This window comes from Falco rusticolus, chromosome 7, assembly GCF_015220075.1.
Source record: "Falco rusticolus isolate bFalRus1 chromosome 7, bFalRus1.pri, whole genome shotgun sequence".
NCBI classification, from domain to species: Eukaryota; Metazoa; Chordata; class Aves; order Falconiformes; family Falconidae; genus Falco; species Falco rusticolus.
The window spans coordinates 59,977,731-59,996,938 of record NC_051193.1 but is presented as its reverse complement, the minus strand read 5'-3'; the positions used below and the strand labels follow the sequence as shown (position 1 = coordinate 59,996,938).

The window sequence follows — 19,208 nt, the reverse complement described above, 5'->3', positions numbered from 1 at the left end:
CGTACATTAAAAAAATTGCTTGAGTGTTAGGCAAATGCTCATAATGCAACTTACTGTTCAGCCTACGTCCTCATTGTATGTTCTTTTCAGTGCTGTTTTAAGATTCTAATCACTGTTCAAAGACTTCTTTGAATACTTAATTTCCAAATAATAGCATTTGTTATTGTCCTTATTAGGCCTTGGATCCAATTAAAAGGTAGACAACTATTCAGTTCATTTTTTCTATCCAATAGAAGTCTTCTTTATATTCTGCTTTTATAACAAGCAGGGAACTGTGAGAGGAAAGCCACACTCTAAAGGAGAATTAGTTAGCAGCCCCATTCCATTCTGAAACATACTTTCTGAAACACACTTTTTTCAGCACTGAAGAAAAAAAAGCTCCCATGTTCAGTTCATTGCTACACAGATAATTATGAAGGGGACTGAAGACCAATTTTCTTTTACAGCTACATTTTACATCATGGATGGATGTAGACAGAACAGCCTACCCTTAGTTCAATCTTGACTGGTCTCAGGAATTGTATCACTTTAATTCATACACTTTAGCAACATATTTTTTTTTAAAACACAGACCGAGGCCAGTGTAAATTACTGAAGTTCAATGTAGTCAGAAAAATAAATGTTAAAAAAAATCATATGAAAACTGACACAGATTAAGGGATAAAAAACAAAATCAAAACCAAGCAGGAATATAAACGAAAAAAATCAAAACACAAAAGCTGCGGCTCCATGATTAGTGAGCTGAATCTTCAAAGCACTTAAATTTGTTATGATGATTACTGTCAATTTCCTTCAGATTTAGTAGTTTCTTTCTTCAGTCATGATTAAGTTTCTTTAAACACAGAAATCTGTTCATTTATTAAAAAAAAAATAACAAATGTTCAGGGGGTCCTTTGGAAGTTTTTTAACCTTAAATGTTCTTAATAGAGTAACAGTAACTTTGTATATCTCCCAGAAGTTAGTTCCTACCATTATGCAGAGACCAATCTTCACTTTTCGCCCAAGGATGTTTTGTTAATGAAAAAATACTTCTTCACTGTCAGCTTAATAACAATCTCTGAGAATTACAAAAAAACTGCCTACTACCAAATGGCAGCCCCTTTTTTTTTTTCCTCATACTTACAAATAACATGCTAGTACTTGAGGAGCATAACAGCACTTGTATGAGCAAAAGTGCAAGTCAGAAGACAAAGCAAAATGCAATCAATTTTAAAAAAAATAATCAAAACTTTCTAAGTTAAGTAGAAGCACAAAGACAGCAAAAGCATCTGCACCACTGTTTGGGTGACAAGAGTTTGAGTGAAGAAGTTGTTTCAGCACTATTCTTCACTACAGAATGTGATGGCAGCTTGCCATCGTAAGTTTTTCTGATACTAACAATTATTGCTGACTGCAAAAAAAGGGTAAGTGCCAACAATAATTTGAATTTCTTGTAGGAAATAAAAACAAAAAGAATTCTAAAAATCTGAAAGCCATTGTTGCTGGTTCTATTAGCAGATACAGTTTAAAATGTTCCGAAGTGCAAAGGCCAGGATGGAGTGTTCAGAAATTATCTTATTCATTATTTGTATCAAAGGTATAGCTTTCTGGTCACAGTCATGGTCATCAAACTTCAAAAAAAAAAAAAGTAAAATAGGGCAATTTCAGAGGCAGGGAGAGAAACAATCAGCAGCACAAAGCCTCTCTCACAAACTTTGGCACACTTTCCTTTAGGGAAGAATAAAAAGATGAAAAAAATCACAAATATATGAAATAATGAATTACACTCAAAGGTGTACTGTCAATTGCTAATTGTCTCCTGTCATAAAAAAAAAAAAGGAGGCATTTAGTAATATTAAAGGCAGCAGATTCTGACCAAATTAAAAAAAATACTTTTCTACCCTGCACATTGTTAGCTTGCAGAGTTTGTCAGATGTTACAATGTAAACTAAAACCTACTGAGGTTTCACAAGAGGACAAGGTCCTTAGTTGAACAAATTGAACAGTCACAAGTATTTCAAGATACAAGCAAAGTGAGTTTAGAAATACTAATATTAAATATATATATATATGTATAAACAAATAACTTCGAGGCTTTTGGGCAGAATTCAAGTAACACTGGGATAAAACTTCCATTTGGATAAATAACATAAAATCTGTGAACAGTAGTTCTTATAATACCATATGGTGTTATATAATGGTCATCCCTGGAAGGAGGAGTATACTAATCAGATCAAGTACTGTAATTCTAAATTTAACCCTTGGGGCATTAATCTCATTCTGGTCTTTCACTGACAATTTGAAGGTAAATTTCACTCTTTTTATGTAACTTGTCCATCCCCCGCTAAACCAGTAAATCTCTCACATCACTCCTAATTAATACAATCACAATCAGTTCTGCCCTCTGAGGAAATAACAAAACCCATCTATAGGACCAACAGCATAGGCACATCATTTGTGCCTGTGTGTCTAAATGCATGTTTGATTCAACTGCTTGCAGACGATTTGCATCCATCCACATAACCCAGGGCTGCAGAAGTCCCCCTGGGCTCTGATCACAAATCATTATGTATTCAGAAAACTGAAAGCCCAAAAGCATGTCTTTAATTATGTGTTGCCTTGCTATCTTAAGTTTATGTCAGACCTTGATGTTTCTGTGTTGATCTTTCTAAGTGTGCTTCCTGGTTCTTTTTAATGAATTAGCTATGGAAAATCATTGAGATAATTATAGTAATACGTGGAAACACATCATTACCACATGCAATTATCCCATTTACTAACTTAATTATGTTGTGTTATATTCTGCAATTTTTTTTTACTGACAGCACAGGTTGAAATACACCTTTTTAAAATAGCAATGTATATTTTAAAGATCAATATATATATTGGCTTATAGGCATGCCAGATTGTTTAATTATGGCTTATTTTTGTTTTCAATAAAGATCAATTTTCTTTTGAAATAACACTTTGCAATTCGGTGTATTCTTTTAATCTCAACACTTAAATACAATCATTACAGTCTGTTTGCTCCTGCACAAGAGTCAATACATCTTCACATGGGCATAAACTCAACTGCTTTAAAGGATTGCATTTCAAACTACCGTATTTATTTCAAAATGTAACAACTTATTTGATTTAAATGAAATAAATTAGAAAACTTCTATTGACATTAATGGAAAGAGTTCAGGTCTGTTTTACAAGACCAAATGGAATTCTTGGTTTTTTGTAAAAAAATGTTGTATGATCAATAACATAATGAATTTCAGGTAATATAGTACATCAATATCAAAACAGTTCATGTTCTGCACTGTTTACAAACCAAAAGAGACTGAAGATGCATTTCAAGAATTTCGTATCCAGTCCACGTCTCATTTACAAGAATGATCCTGACAAGGAACAGAGCGTACAAAAACTGAGACATTCAACTACTTAAGTTATTAGTTATATCTGCATTCTGTAGTCTGCATATCTAGGATTATGCAGTTCCATACTTCAGTTAATGCTTCCCTCATGCACAGCATAAAATTTTTTATTCAAAAAATAAACCCACTTTATATTCTTACCTAAAATATCCAATCCAAGGGTTTTTGCTAGATCTCTTACACCATCAGCTCCAAAAATGTGTGTCTCATGCTTACATTTGGGACACTGGAAAACACTCATATTTTGAACCAGTCCTAAAACCTGTGAAAATCAAAGAACGGAATGTTCAAACCTGGGATTCAAGCATGGGTATTTCCATTATTCATCTCTGACAATAGAGGAGAGATTATCAACAAAGAATCAACAATGAGTACACATTTATAATGGGAAGTAGAACAATAGTATCAGATTCATTTGTTAATGCCGATACTAACTCTTAGTCATCGTCTCGCGTGCACTATCATTTGTGCATTCAAGTTTTTCACGTTTAGACCTCTCAAAGGTTAACAAACTTATCTGTAATAAAAAGCACCTCTTGTAGAGGCCCATAGAGAGAGAACTCACTCTGCCAGTATTTCACTTTCAAACTCTCAGTACTGGAAGAATTTTCATGTTGTGTTTTATAGCTTTGTAATTTGCAGTTTTATAAAAACATACCATTACAACAACTGACAGAATCAGATATCCTTTTAAGATAATTTAAAGATATATCTTAAGATATAAATTAACCTGCAGGAAAATGTTTTCAAAAAGAGTCAGATTTGTTTTTCTTCCGAAGAGCAGAAACACATTTTAAAGATCAAACCAAAAAAATAGTTACGTCAAACCAAGTGGCAAAAACCACAGCATAAAAATATAATACACATTAGGTACCTTTCTGTTGATGCCAGGTGTTGAACATCATCCTTGCAAAATATGTCAAATGAAAATTTGTCCTATCATGCACACATCATCTTTCACAATGTACCATAATGCTAATGATAGCATTGATCTCATTTTATTCACCTAGTAAACAAAACTGTTCACTGAGGCACAGCAGAATGTCTCAGAAGTGATGAAAACAGCATTCAACCACCACAGGGTAAAGTTTCTAACATCTGCTAATCAACAGAAGACCTGCTTTAAGAGGTTCAATATTACAACATCCCACTTGAAGATTTATATGTTATCTAGGTATGTCACACACACCATAGTCATCTTTTTAAAATATTAATATATATTTCAAGTACAAAAAGCTGTTATTAATTTTGTAGTATTTTTTACTTTTAAATATCCCTGAGCATTCTAGTTTTGTGCTTGAACTAGCTGGCCTAGCTATTAGAGCAGTAACAAATTCACTATGCTAATGAAGCCTATCTGAAAGAACATACCAGTGTTCAATGCAAACAAACAAATACTAATTAAATGACAGTGTATGTACAACTTTTGGCACCAAAATTTAAAAAAGCATGTTATTTACAGTATCTCCATAAAAATTTCCTTAGATATAACCTAAAAATAATCAAAAGATGATCATCTGGGTTTTTTTCTGTACCATTTACTTATGTAAAACTTCCAGAGGGTTTAAAGCAAGGAACATTCTAAGAAACAGTAACAAAACAGATTACCTACTTTCAATTTAAAATCATAAATTTTACCCATTTTCTGCTCTCTCCCAGGAACTGCCAGAGAAGCAAGAGGAACAAGTTTCTATTTACTGGCGCATAATTACAGGTAATTTTCTCATCTAGTTTTTAAACTAAGAGAGACATGAAATACTACATGTCCAAGGGTATGTTGTGCAAGGATGGTAAAAAAAGGGCTGTCTACAGCCACAGTCTTCTACCGATGTCCTCTGAGTAGGCATTCATCGTGTTCTCCTTTTTCTCTGGTGCTGTGAACTGGAGAACACTGGAAAGAGTATTATTTCACAAAAGAGTATTTTACCTAGGATACAGGGAAGCTATTTTCTGCAGCACGGGAAAAAAAAGAGAACGTGACATTTATACATTAACTGAATTAATTCATCTTCAGGTGTCTTGGGGTTTGAACCTTCTGTTCTCCTTATAGTCGTCATACATTTGATTCAGCAAATTCACAATCAAAGTTTTGTAGTCCACTATTGTTTTGTGAGAAGTTAAGAACTAGTACAGCTGTTTTGTTAATTCTTTCATAAACTAGTAACTAAGTCCTTCTGCCAGTTAATGCAAATGCCGAGATACAGCTGTAGCCCCAATGCTGTATCAACTCTACATGTCTTATTCACTGTCCTTTTTTGTTTTCACTTCCACCAAATCTTACTAAAACTAAATGACACTTCAGAATTAAACAATCATTTTTATTTTTTCAGTGTTGTTCCTATCTGTCAGCCAATAAGTAATACATATATATCAATACATAAATTATTCTTCTGGAATATGAAGACTTTTTTTTAATATTAAGTTGCCAATTACAAACACACTACTTAATACAGATAGAATCTGTGCAAACATACACAACTTTAGTGCTGAAGTATATTTTTAACATGCATATTTCTGCAGATATATTTACAGAAGTAAGAGAGTTCACTATGACCTTCAGGGTTTAAATCTACAGACAAAATAATAGGTCTTGAGAATGAAGTCAGTAACAACTCTCATTTCCCAGCTCAAATACTAGATCTGGAACAGCTTCAGTTGTTACTCTTTCCACAAACTATCCTGTAAGCACGTGTGAATCCTATTCTAGTCCTTAGTGAGCTTCTCTCCCGTACATTCCTCTGCAAACTTGGCTCAGTAATGACATGAAAACCGGTGTGATGAGATGTACTGCAATACAGGAGCTAACCTCTGGTAGCAGAGGAGAGGAGAGTTATAATGCACAGAACTGAATTTCATTTAGTCAAATTGTTATTTTAAATAGTGAAGAGATATCTATCAAGAAGTAACAAGAAACTAAGAAACCTTTCATTATAAATTATCTGCACATCTACTGTTTCTGAATGTTTACATATTTCTTATGTGCAATTAACCTTTTGGTTACAAAACAAATCATGCTGAAATGCAAATAATACTACCTTCCAAGTTAAAGAAAATACAGTAAGAAAACAAAAGCCCTCTGTCTTTACACAAGGAGACAATTCCTTAGAAACCTACTTAAGTCATTCACTGTACTAAAGGACGGATGGCACTGAGGGGCAGCTCCAGCCTGATGGGGACTGAAGTGATCAGCGTTACAGTTATGCAGTCTGCCATCAACTTCCTATGTAAACACCCATTAGTCACTTGACATTTTAGTCTTTAAGTAAACATGCACAGTAATATTTCTGTCTTCCTACCTTTTGTCTTGTAACAAGCAATTTTTTTTACTCTAATGTCTGCTACAAATATGAAGCCATAATCTTGGCTAGGTACTCTGGACACTACAGAAATACCAGTAAATACACAGCTAAATAAACAATTTTAGTACATTTTAGAAGGAAATATATAGCTGAGTTTATATAAGCTGTTTTTTGAAACCTGTGAAATCCACAACATAACCTTCCAATTCAAGGGAACTACCAAAAAAGTTGCAGATTTAACTAAAAATCTTTTTCTTTCAGGGATATGATTGATAAGATAACTATACTGAACCGAACTCAATTTCAGCAGGTGAAAATAGGCAATTTTTTCCTAAATACTCAAAGTTATTAACTTATTTTTTTTTGTCACCTGCCCAGAGCAAGCCTCTGGAATGCATAAAAACGATGGCCAAACTCACGTAACGTGTGATAATCTTGAAACTTGTTGTGATAAGAGTCAGCATCACTTTGCAAACTCCTTCCTTACCAGCTGTGCTCCACTGCACGATAGCACTCCTAATGACTATGTTCTAAGACTGAAAATACAACTTTCGCATTGTAATCCTAATTCTAACACTGACTCTCATTGCCAGCTCTTCATTAGTTCCTTCAGTCACACTAATTTCAATGCAGTAAAGGACAAACAAAACAAAGTTAACAACTGTGACTTTACTGTTGTAATACTACATAATGTCATTGGAGCCTTTGGTAACTAATGACTGTGGAAGCAAGGGCAAAGTGGTGTATGTATGCCTGTATGTACAAGGGAGAGACCTCAGTTCACAAAATAAGCAAGCATATCCAAAGACTCGGAACTCAGCAGCCTACAGACTCTCTGCTTTTTTGAAAAGACTCTTTGCAAGTGATTTTTTAAAGACGAGATTGAAGATTTTAAAGATCAGTCAATTATGTAATCAGCATACGCAATTTTAGCACAGTCCTATGGACTGCACATCTTTGTTGTAACCCTCAGGTTTGAAGCAGTCCATCAGAAGTTACCTAAGTAAACTTTCTGTAGATCCTCAGATTTAGGTGACACTTAGAAATGGAACACATGGGCAAGAGCTGCTTTAACACTGACGCGAATGATGCGTCTGTACTGACGTATATACAAGGTTAGAATAACATGAAGCAGCACCACAAAAAAGGTAAGCCCTGATGACTGGTTCAAGTGCACTCAAACTCAGCATCTGGTGCAACATCTTCACCGTGACTTTTCCTTTGGTTTAGAAAGATCTGAAAATTCCAATGAATCAAAACAGATCATATTTAATATCTTATCTACCACTAGGCAAATCAACAGCAGTCACGCCTATGCTAGCTAGATTTTTTTAGAAGCCGTTCCCTTCAAACAACATTGAACAAAACAGACTTGAAAGAAATCTTGGTAATTTCAGATTAAATAAAAAAGAAAATTCAGTAAAGTACTACCTCGAACACGGTTTTATTTGAAGAAAATAATTTTGCATAATTTTAGCAAACCCAAACATAAAATAAAACCAAAACATGCCATATGTTATTATTCTGTTATATATATATATATTTGTTTTTCTTCCAGTAGCAAATTATAAATGCTACTGTACTTTCTTTTTGGTGCAAATATCCTCAAGGAATAACAATAAGGAATTTATCACTGTTATTTCTTTGGTTAAGCTATTCTGTAAATTAAAACAAAAAGGGAAAGCAGTCACTTCAAGGTTTCTGTTAAATTTTTTTAGATTAAAAAAGCTAGTGCTATCAAAGAAATTTCCTTTCTCAATAAAAAGTAGAAGTACCTTCACACTGGTAAGCAAGAAAAAATGTGTTTTTTTTTTTAAAGTACAGTAAACAGTAAAGAAAAGCCATTTAAATTAGGAAGCATTTCAGTTTATATTTTCTCATCAACTGCATATTTCAAATAAAAAATTAATCTCTTCACAAACATACTCCAGAGTATAACATTCTGTTACTTAGCAACTTGTAGCACACACAGAAAAATCGAGTCAAAGATGTCACCCTGTTTAATATTTTCTCCCATATGAATATTGCAGATATTTTTAAATTTTCCATTTCCCAAACAAGCAAGCTACCATATAAGCTATAAGCCTCATGAAAAACAAGGCAATATAGACATCCTTCTACTTGTGATAGTCACAAAGCCCTTCAAATGGCAAATTATGTGCATCTCTATCTCCCCAAAAACTTAAAATTTTCTTCTTAAAATGTACCAATACATGATTTTTTCCACATTTCAATACATTTTAGATTTTAAGTTCCAACACAGACAGTGCTGAAGAGGACACATAATGAAGATATAGTAAGACAGTACAATTGGAAACCACACATTACTTTCTAAGACACACTGTTTGGCAGTCTGACCCATTCCAGTTGATGAAACAAATAGATTTAAAAGAAATCAAGTTCTGTTATGACCTCAGCCTGAGAAAATGCCTTCCCTTCCCTGTTAAAGCAAGCTCTTGATACAGATATAAAGATGGAGTCTAATCCTTTTTTTTTTTTAAACCAAGAATTATTGAAATTCAAGTGATTCCCAAATGGTTTGTTCATCTATTGCAGTACATGGAATTTCTCTTACATTTTAGGAAAAAATCTACTGGTATTTTTAACGTAGATACTTACAGGTACTTGGACTTTTCTAAACATATCAGCTCCTTTGCGTGCATCCAATAAAGCCACGTCTTGTGGAGTGGAGATGATGACAGCTCCTGGGAAAATGAAATATGAAATACCATTAAAACGTGTATTATTAACTATACTGTTATATATTTTGACTATTTAGTACATACTACTACATTCAGAGGAGTCATGCATGTTTGGGGTTTTTTAAGTTAAGAAATTAAAGTATGCTAAGTTTTTTTTTTTATAATGCAATGACCATAATCACTGAGGTATGATAAGAAGTGATAGAAATAATTTGGACAGTTTCATCCCAAGTTTTTCTGTGTAGAAACCATTCATATTTGCTAAACGAGAAAACTGATCTAGCTGTCATACTACCATGGATAGAAGACAACATGGTCCACATGCTGACAGGTTGCAGAGATGGTACTCTGGAAACATCCACGCAGGAACTGCCCCATGCCATAATTACATCTGAAAGCTTTTGATTTAACAAATACGCCTTGTCCTAAAACCAAGAAGCAGCTGCCAGTAATCAGACTGTTGCTTTCTGAACCTGCTACATTTCCTGACAGAAGCGTTGACAGGCACAGTCTTGAAGTATGTTACACTAGACAGAACACCGGTGCATTTGTGTGAGCGATACCACAAAATGAGAGGCCAACTCATGCACGCTTGCACGGGGTTTGAATGATGTGTAGTACTGCTCATTGTTCAGACATGGCTCCAGGTTACCTGCTAATTAGTGCTCCCAAGAGTTATTAAGCATGTAAACCAGCTAGAGCTCTTTGTCAAAGGTTAGATTCTAAAGTAAGCCTACAGCTTACTATACTATACTATTTTATACTACTTCTTAATTAATACAGCCTGCAAAACCAATACAGATATCATAATATTCCGTATCACTTCACAAAAGCATCTTTCTGTATAGGCTCAGGGATTTTAATATTTCTTCAAAACTTGCATGAAGAATCTGCTCACACTTCTCCCTATTTTAGAAAAATGCAGTGTAAAAGAGGATATTCGGGGTCAGTTGATTAGCTCTGGTTTCACAGTGACCATCCAGCAGCCTCCAAAGTAGCTGTTATGAAAGTACCTCTGCAGAGCCATGTTAAGCCAACCTCGCACAACAAATATATGCCAAACTCCACACGAACAGCAATTACAACCATTTTAGATGCACAGGACAGTTTCCTACTGGGCCTGCAGTTCCCCACCCTTGGCGTACATGGCAAACAACACTGGCACTGCTGGCAAGGGCCAGAGCACCAGGAGCCTTGGCATCCTGAGAGCACTTCCAGCTCTGGCAGCGCTGGGACAGGGCGCCCTGCCCCTCAGCACCAGCCCCATGCCATCCATCGGCTGCCGGGTGGCATCCTGCCTGCAAGCCAGCCGTTTCCAAACACTGCCTGAGAGCCTGTCTGAATGTTTTCAACCAGTGTCTTAACCTCTGATTTGTGAAAGAAAAATACAATCTGGCACCTCGTTCCTGAAAAGCTGCCAGTCTCTGCCTTACACAATATTAGACACAAGTCCAAAAACTGAACAGCATATGTAATGTACTAAGCAAAAGCAATTTCCCTATTGTTCACTAAAACGCTGGCATCTGAATAATTTGCTGCTTTTCCCAAGCCAACCTGTTTCCAATGGCATCACAAAGCACAATGGGGAAACCTTCCAGTTACATCCAAGTCACCTTAGCCCCTTGTCTCACCAAGTGTAGGGTTACACTTTACAGCTGACATGGAAATGCAGGGCTAATTCCACAAAACAAATGCCCTTCCCTAAAGCACAGTCCACAAGTAATTTACACTCAATGTCCTCGAGTTTTCTGCATATTTGTAAAACAAAGATCTTTCAATACTTGGACAAAATGCTTATTACTGCTTTCATTTCAAATAAAATTGAAAATTTGTGACTTACGTATATACACTCATGTTAGCTGTTTCATACTTCTTATCATACTCTGAAGATGCTTGCTCAGCATTCCCTGGATCTTCAGGTAGAAGCTAATATATAGTCAACAAAACTGAAGTCTACATTTCCTGGTCCATTATTAGTTTTTTTAAGAGTCCATAACTGGCACGGCATGAAGGACAGAGACTACCCACAATGAAAACATCCACCAGAACCACAAGCAGCTTATTTGAGAGATTTTTGACTAACAAATTCACATCCAAGGGGAAAAAGTTAAAATGCCAAAAAGACCCAATGGTACATTGCAGGGTTCAGGCTCCCACAAACACCAACTTCCTACACAAGAAACTTTGGAAATACACAAGTTAAAGTTATGCTTGCGGACAACTTGCATGGCTTATTCCACAGAATGAAAGCCGGCATGCTCAAGAAGCTGCTGCTGAGGGTGTAATAGGTGTCTCTCTCCTGCTTTCCTTTTCATTCTGAGCTGGATTACAGACAAAATTTATTCACAGCCAGCTTGCACTGACTTATACCAACACCCTTTAAAATAAGTATCTTTTCTCTTTCTCTGGTACAACTGCTAGTCCAGCAAACCCAACCTGAAGTTCAAGAATTCAAATTATTAGCAGCATTATTTCCTTCACTAGCAACCAACTATACAAAATGAGACTTTTCTTGGTGCTCCCCTCCCCGAATAAGTTTGCATATGTTTAATTCAGAAAATGATTCAAATGAGCAAGAAAGAACACAGCCCACACTTCCTTTGCTATCTTGGCTCTACATGGTTAACAGGAGTATCAAACAACAGAGAGTTATTTTGATCATTAAAGTAATGAAATATGACTGCATTCATGTACACAGTACGTCTCTTGAAGCAATACGTGCCATGTTTACACAAGCCTCTGTCTGAACGAGGCACACTAAGGCTGACAAATTGAACAGAGAAACTGCGGAAAACATAATGCTATCACACTGCACATTAAAACATACTACAAATACTATGTTTGCAGTTGCGTGCAGAGGAGTAATTTCTGTGCCTTGAGCATACTAAGGATATCTAAGTTGAGCACATTTAGGTTTAACTGACATACCTACTTACTCATGCATTCCATTTACTTTTGTAACTTCACCGTATTTCAAAGCTGATGCATGTTGCATTAGTAAAAACTATGCTAACTGTATCTTTAATCCTTAGCATGCATAATATAGAGAGACAGAACTAGCAGAAGCCTGTAACACTGATGTTTGCCTTTATTTTTTAACCCCAGGTCCCTAATCCTCCATAAAAGAAAAGTGTGCCTACACAGCACACTGGTACTCACCTTTCTGCTGGACTGTTTTTCAGGAAATTACAAGCAATGAAACAGCTTACAATTTCTCTGTATAGAAAACACCACCTATATTCACTACATCATTAAGGTTTGCATTAGATGCTCTGGGTTACAAGGCATAAGGTAGAACCTCTCCAAGCCTTAGCTACAGCCAATTTGTACCCAAGCAAAAACAGGCAGGTCTAAAAAGCAGCTGATAAGCAGCAGTTCAGAAGGTCTACCTTAGGATGAAAAGGATCACTCTAACATATTCTTTATTCCCTCCAATGCCTTTAAACACAGACTTCAGAAACACAGGCTACCTGAACAGATGAATAAGGATCCCTCCACACACAAGTATTAGCCTGTGTCTTATATCACCTTGACACTTCTTACTAACTTAGCAAATAACGCCACCTCAAAACATGGAGTGTAACTGACCAGAAAGACCGACAAATAGAGTTCTGGAGGACAGAGACAGAAAGATATACTGCGTTTTTCTGTAATTGCATCTGCTGACTGACAGACAATGAACACTCTTGCAAGGAACCACATCCAGGCCTTAGTGCAGCTGTGGATGGCCGATCTGACCACACCACTCATGCACTTTTACACCTTTTGCTGCCTTTTCCACTGCAACTTCAAACTCCTACGCAAGACTTTCAAGTTATAAATACCCTGGTGAATCTGAATCTGCACTGTGGATCTCTTCATAGTCCCTCTCATCTTCTGCTAAATTTGTTATTTCATAGATAAAATGTACCTGCAATTGCAGATACAGTTTGCACTTGAAGATGCAGAATATAGTGGAAGAATGAAAGCCTTCTGTCTTTCCTAGAATTTCAGCTAGCAATGATTACAGATACATCAACATTAAGAAACTGTGCACCTCCTTGGATAAACCTTGTAAAGAAGTTCCTTTAGGTTCTGTGTGTGACATTTCATTACAACTAGTAACTTAAAAGAACCACTAGTGTGATCTACTCTTAAGGGATCCTTACTTGAGACTCATCATATAGCTCAGAACTGTCCCAATAGCCAGATCCTGGGTGTCACACCTCCAGCCTGCTCACTACCACCTTCTTGGAAGAGTCTTTAATCAACTGCTCAGACAATGTATGTTTCTAATACCCACACATCCTTTTCTGCCCACGAACTAGTGGTAATTAGACACTGGGACACTACCACCTTGCACACATGACAAGAGGACATAAATCTTAGAGCAAGCTTCTTCCTCCTGGCAAGAGGAACTGTCAGCGAAACCAACGAGGAGAGGAATATCACAAGCTGGATAAAGCTGTCACCCTGAAGTTAAACTGCCCTCATCTAACTGATCAGTTAAGTATTGTAATATCCATTTCACACTAGATGACATGGAGAAAGGTGTGCAAAGACAACTGTGTTAAAATGTTTGGGTTTGGTCACGGCGAATTGAATATGTATGTCACAATAATGCAATTTATGAGGCAGTATTTATTTAGCAGAGTGAAAACACTGAAAAAAAATGTAGCAATATCTGTAAACAAGCATTACGTGCAAAGTATAGGCATAAAATAAAAAGCTACTCTCTCACAGACACTGCCACTTTACACTTTTCCTTAGCTAACTGAAGTAGCATTTTTCTGCTCTACTCCATTCTACCTCCTGCTTTCAAGGGCATTTACCAATCATGTCCAGATTATGAGCACTGTACCAGGCAAAACCAAAGTCCAAACAGTCTCTTTTGACAAATGAATATGATTTTTTTTTTTTTTTAAAGAGAGGTCCTAATCCAAAGAGGAGAACTGGGTGAAGGAGTGACCCTACTACAGAAAAAAAGACAACACCTCCAAAACCCATCCTGTTTTTTTACTATTCTTCCTCCAGAGGTGGGGGTGGTAAAAGGGTGAATTTAAACATTTATTTTTTCATAAGAACAAACTAAAGGAGAGAATGCAGAACCATTATTCATATGGATTTCTCTTGTCTTTTGCAATTGTCAGCTGAACACTATGCTCATTTATTCTTCCTATTCAGAATAATTGGTTTAAAAAAGAGGAGGCAATTGCAGCTAATCTAGTACTTAAACTTAGCTACTGTTGCCAGACCTCAGAGAACCTCAGTTTTTGAAGCCTGTATAACTCACAACTTTCTTCCCCCAATAGCTGGAAACTATTTTTCAGGAATGATAAAATTTAAAGAACTTGCACTGAATATACTATCGCTTCAGCTTGGGCAGACAGTGTGTGTTAAATCAATCTCCATGAGCCAAGAGTTAAATTTAAATTTATACTTAAACACTGTGAGGTATTAATGTGTAAACTGATACAGCATTTTGGTCTCTAAATTAAGTTTACAGAGTCTACCAAGTCTGACACTTCATACTGGTACCAGGAGTGTCCAAAGCTAAGATAACCCTGATGATATTTGCATTTGTCAACTACATTTTTTCTGACAACAGAAGCAAACTAATTCAGCATACAAATTATATTTGGATGAATACAAAGAACTATTTTTAAATTTCCACCAGTGTGACCAAGTTGTTTCTGTTTGTCAATCTAGCCTAAACCTATGTGCATCTCCTATCCTGTATTTTTTTAAAATGTCAAAATACAACGTTAAAGAAAGAGTAAATCTACATAATAATCTGGTATTAAAAATATTTGCCATTCAAAAATAGATCAAGGAAATTTTACTATTACCCAGATGGCTTACATAAAATACCTTCAGAAATTTACTGTAGAAACTAACTATATACCTCCTCCACAAAAGGAGAAAGCAAGCTCAGAAACTGAGAAAAACCTTGTGGATTGTTGTTAAACTAAACGAAAGAAGACCAGATGCCTTGCACCTGTGATTTGCATCAAAGTAAGAGAGATTCAACAAAGGGCAAACAGACACTTACACAAAGAGCAATGACAGAATACATGTACTTCTCTAATCTTACACTATATGCTACACACAACTTGTATTGCAGCATGGGGTTTTTTGATCATTTCTCTTCAGAAAAGACAAGAGAACAGCACCATACCTACTCAGCTTGCAATTTCGGTTAATTTTAAAAGACACCTATATCTTAGAAATCACAATTCTTTTTCACCCTAATTCATGCACAGTTTTATAAAACATTGACAGTATTTACTTTTTAAAAAGCTTATTTGAAATCCTATTAGTGCTGGTTTTAATGCTCGTTTCTGAACAGTCTACTCATCACCTGAAACTTCCTGTTCTTGCACATGATTATATGTTGAGGCAGGATCCAGTTCTCCTAAATCCCACACGCTGCTGTAAAACAGTTGCGTACAAGGCTAACCCTGCTCTGTGTGACACTCATATAAATATGAGTAAATAGTTTGGTTCACCAGTTTGGTATGTCACATTTCATTCAGAATTTTAAAATGCCAAGTGTCTTCAAGTTAGTGGCATCTCTCTACTCCTTCCCCTTCAATACATGTATCTAAATAGAAGTAAGACTTTTAATGCTTAACCAGTAAAGACAGAAATACACCTTTTGTTTTTATTTAAACCTAACCATCAAAGCACTGCCGTCAAAAGAAACCCTATTAATTATGATTCTTTACAAATTTTTATTTGAAGTAACAAAAACTCCCTGTATTACTTCCAAAAGGTGGGAAAATCAACACCACTGAAATAAAACACTAAACCGTTTACCTCTAGGTCTCCTTTACAAACACAGTTTAGTCTAGTGCTCACTACTGTAATTATTATAAGATTGTTCAGTAAGATGTGAAATTATTTAGTTGTCTCAGTTCACTTCCCACTGGACAAGTGTATATTTCTAATGGTTTTCACTGCCATGGCATCTCAATATCCAAAGCAAAGAGCGGTATGACAAAGTTTAGCAGATGAAACAATTGTAGTATTAACCTGGAGTCAGTTTTGTCAATTGAGACAGAGTGTCAGTCCCAGGGCTGTCAAGCTGTAACACTTCACTAACACAAACTCCACTTACACATTAATAAAGAAAGGGCAGTAGACAGCCAAATTTATTTACTGGTCAGCCCCCACAATGCAACTTCTCCACAAGTAAGAAACACGTGTGCAAGCCTCTGGGGTTGCCTCTTGAACTGAGATGCCCTTGCTGCTGCCCACACAGACTGCACTCTAAAGAGACAGTATGATAAACTTCTCTCTCAGTCTTCAGGGCAGCTAACTCCCCATATCCAATATTATTTATTAATTTTGTTTACTGCTCCTTTATCTAAATAATCAAACAAATGCACACACTTACATTTCTCAATTTAGCAGCTAGATAATGCAAAGCAATCACAAGCCTTATTTCTTCGTAATATCATTGGTTTATGCTATATCTTTATACTAAACATCATAATGTCATTAGAAACCCCTTGTGTTTTAAAAGCTAGAAAACGTGTAAGGATGCTTCAAACCTTCCCAAGCATGCATGTTCAATACATGACAAAGAACCCACTTCTGGACATCTCATGCACAAGTTGAAACAGAAGGACAAAGCAGAAGTAAAGAAGTAGAACTACATATAATTAAGTAACAACAGACCATAAAGACACAGATTTTTTGTCTAGACTGACCCTGGATTTCTATTTGGAAAGCAGACTTGCATCTGGAGAAAGAAGTAGTGGTTGAGCAGAAATACACATCACATTTTCAAGTTTTCATATCATTTCTCATCTACTACTTTGTTGAAGAATGAATGCAACATGAGAAAAGTTACAGATTAAGGAACAATATGCTAAATAAGATGCATGTCCTTGTAAAGTGACTAAGAATTATAAAATAAAACCAGAAAGTTACAGTAGTTTCCTTTTCATCATATTTAACAAAGTACCCACGCAAAACTGTCACTCCAGCTGAAGTTGTGTAAGGCTGATATTCTCTTCAATGACAGTAAGAATTTTAAGACATATTGTGGTGTTTGCTTTTACACATTAGGTATTGCTCTGATATCTTTTTGACTCAAGAAAGTTATGTTACCTGTGATTGGGGGTGGGGGGTGGGTGTGTAAGTCTTCTAAAATTAAAATCCAATACCATTTCACACATCCTATCAGTCCCTCTCATTGTCAGATGTTGCAATACTACAGTCTACAGTTTTTCATGCCCCATCTGGGCAAACCCACCCCCGACAAAACACATTTATCACTGTTCTTTCTCACATTCAGGAAAATCTGTGAGTGGCTGGCAAAATGTGCGTGCAGGTTTTGTAAACTTGTTCAGAGACAGAATAAAAATTTTCTACACTGTCTATCCTTAGGAAGCCACAGATAAATAATGAAGAAACCGTAATGCAATTACTGTATCTCACATATGCATGCATGCAAATCAAAGTACAACTTTCATGCAAACTAGATAATGCACTTCTAAATGTACTTAACTAAGATATATATGCTGTCTCTGAGTAAAAAGACAGAAATTATGCTACTAACACCGTGACTGTCCAAGACATCTTCAAACAATAAAGAAAGAACAAGAAAACTGGAGAGGGAACAGAATGGTACAACACAAAATACTTTCTGTACAAAAAAAAAAAAAAAAAGAAAAAAAAAGGAAGACAACACACAGCTTAGAAACATGAATTGCAAATGAAGATGGAGCCCACAAAACCAGCAGAAATCTGTAGACTGCTTCAAAGACATCATCGTTGATATCTGTAACACTATCTTCCATACTCTTGAAAGAAACAGGACCGAAGAAAATAAAAGCATGCTAAACAAGGCCAGGGACTGTCAAAGGGACAGAAACTGAGTAACAAGAGTAAAAGAAGAAAGCACAGTTCAAGCTGTAACGCAAAAAAAAAAAAAGCCCTTCCAATGAGAATGAAAAATACCCACAATATACAATAGAGAAAATTCTTTATAAATCACTAAAATTCATTGAGCCAGTAAAAACACAGGGAGCTACAAATCTTATCACTCCTTGTCTGCTGAGCTGGTCTTCATCAAAAGCACAATACACTTGCTTTTTTAAAACTGAAAGAGCTGACCTCAACACGCTCAACAAAATGAGCTAATGGGAAAGACAAATGTAAAGTGGTTCTATCATTCCTAATTTTATGAAGTTAGGATTGACAAAGTAAAAGATTAACTGAGCAACTATGGTAACAATGTAAAGTCATTTCAGAATTCAAATCAAAGTGCTGCCTTCAGTCAGGAAGCTGTAAAAGCGCGTATTTCTACAAATTAAAATTAAAAAACGCCAGAAAGCCACAGTGAAGAGTTTAGAGAAAGATATGGGCAAGAATTTACCCACTTTTACAGCATATCAAGAAAATCTGCATTGCTTATTGTTGTTTTAAACCTGTTTTCCTTTTCTTTTTTAAATCAGCATCTTGTCTACTTTGAGTTGCCCCAAAACTGATTCAACAGGTATGAAAACCACAGGTTTCTGACAATCATATGGAAAACTAATGAAAATACTGAATTAAAATTATTTCCTCTTAATTCTTCGCTTTGTTACACCTACACAAGAATGAGGACATTGCTGACTTCAGCAAGAAAATCCAGCTTTTTTTAACTTGTTTTGCTTTTGTTAACTTCTATTACATTCCACAAAGATGTAGGTATTATGAAAAAAACCCACAAATTAAGGCTTCCATCTACTCATGTAGTACACCAGTTAGCAAGATCGTGCTACCTTCCACAGACCTTCAAAGCTTGAAAGAAATACAGGATTAAACCACTTTCC

General features: G+C 35.8%; 1 protein-coding gene across 5 annotated transcripts in view; it reads right to left on the bottom strand.

Moving 5' to 3' along the window:
• Positions 1-19,208, bottom strand: part of NUBPL (nucleotide binding protein like) — a 159,266-nt gene that overhangs the window by 83,970 nt on the left and 56,088 nt on the right. For all 5 annotated transcript variants that reach the window (XM_037394035.1, XM_037394036.1, XM_037394039.1 and 2 more), the window contains exons 8-9: positions 9,320-9,405; positions 3,543-3,663 (exon numbers count right to left, since the gene is read on the bottom strand). In XM_037394035.1, coding sequence (XP_037249932.1) covers positions 3,543-3,663; positions 9,320-9,405 — 207 coding nt within the window. The remainder of the gene's footprint in view (positions 1-3,542; positions 3,664-9,319; positions 9,406-19,208) is intronic.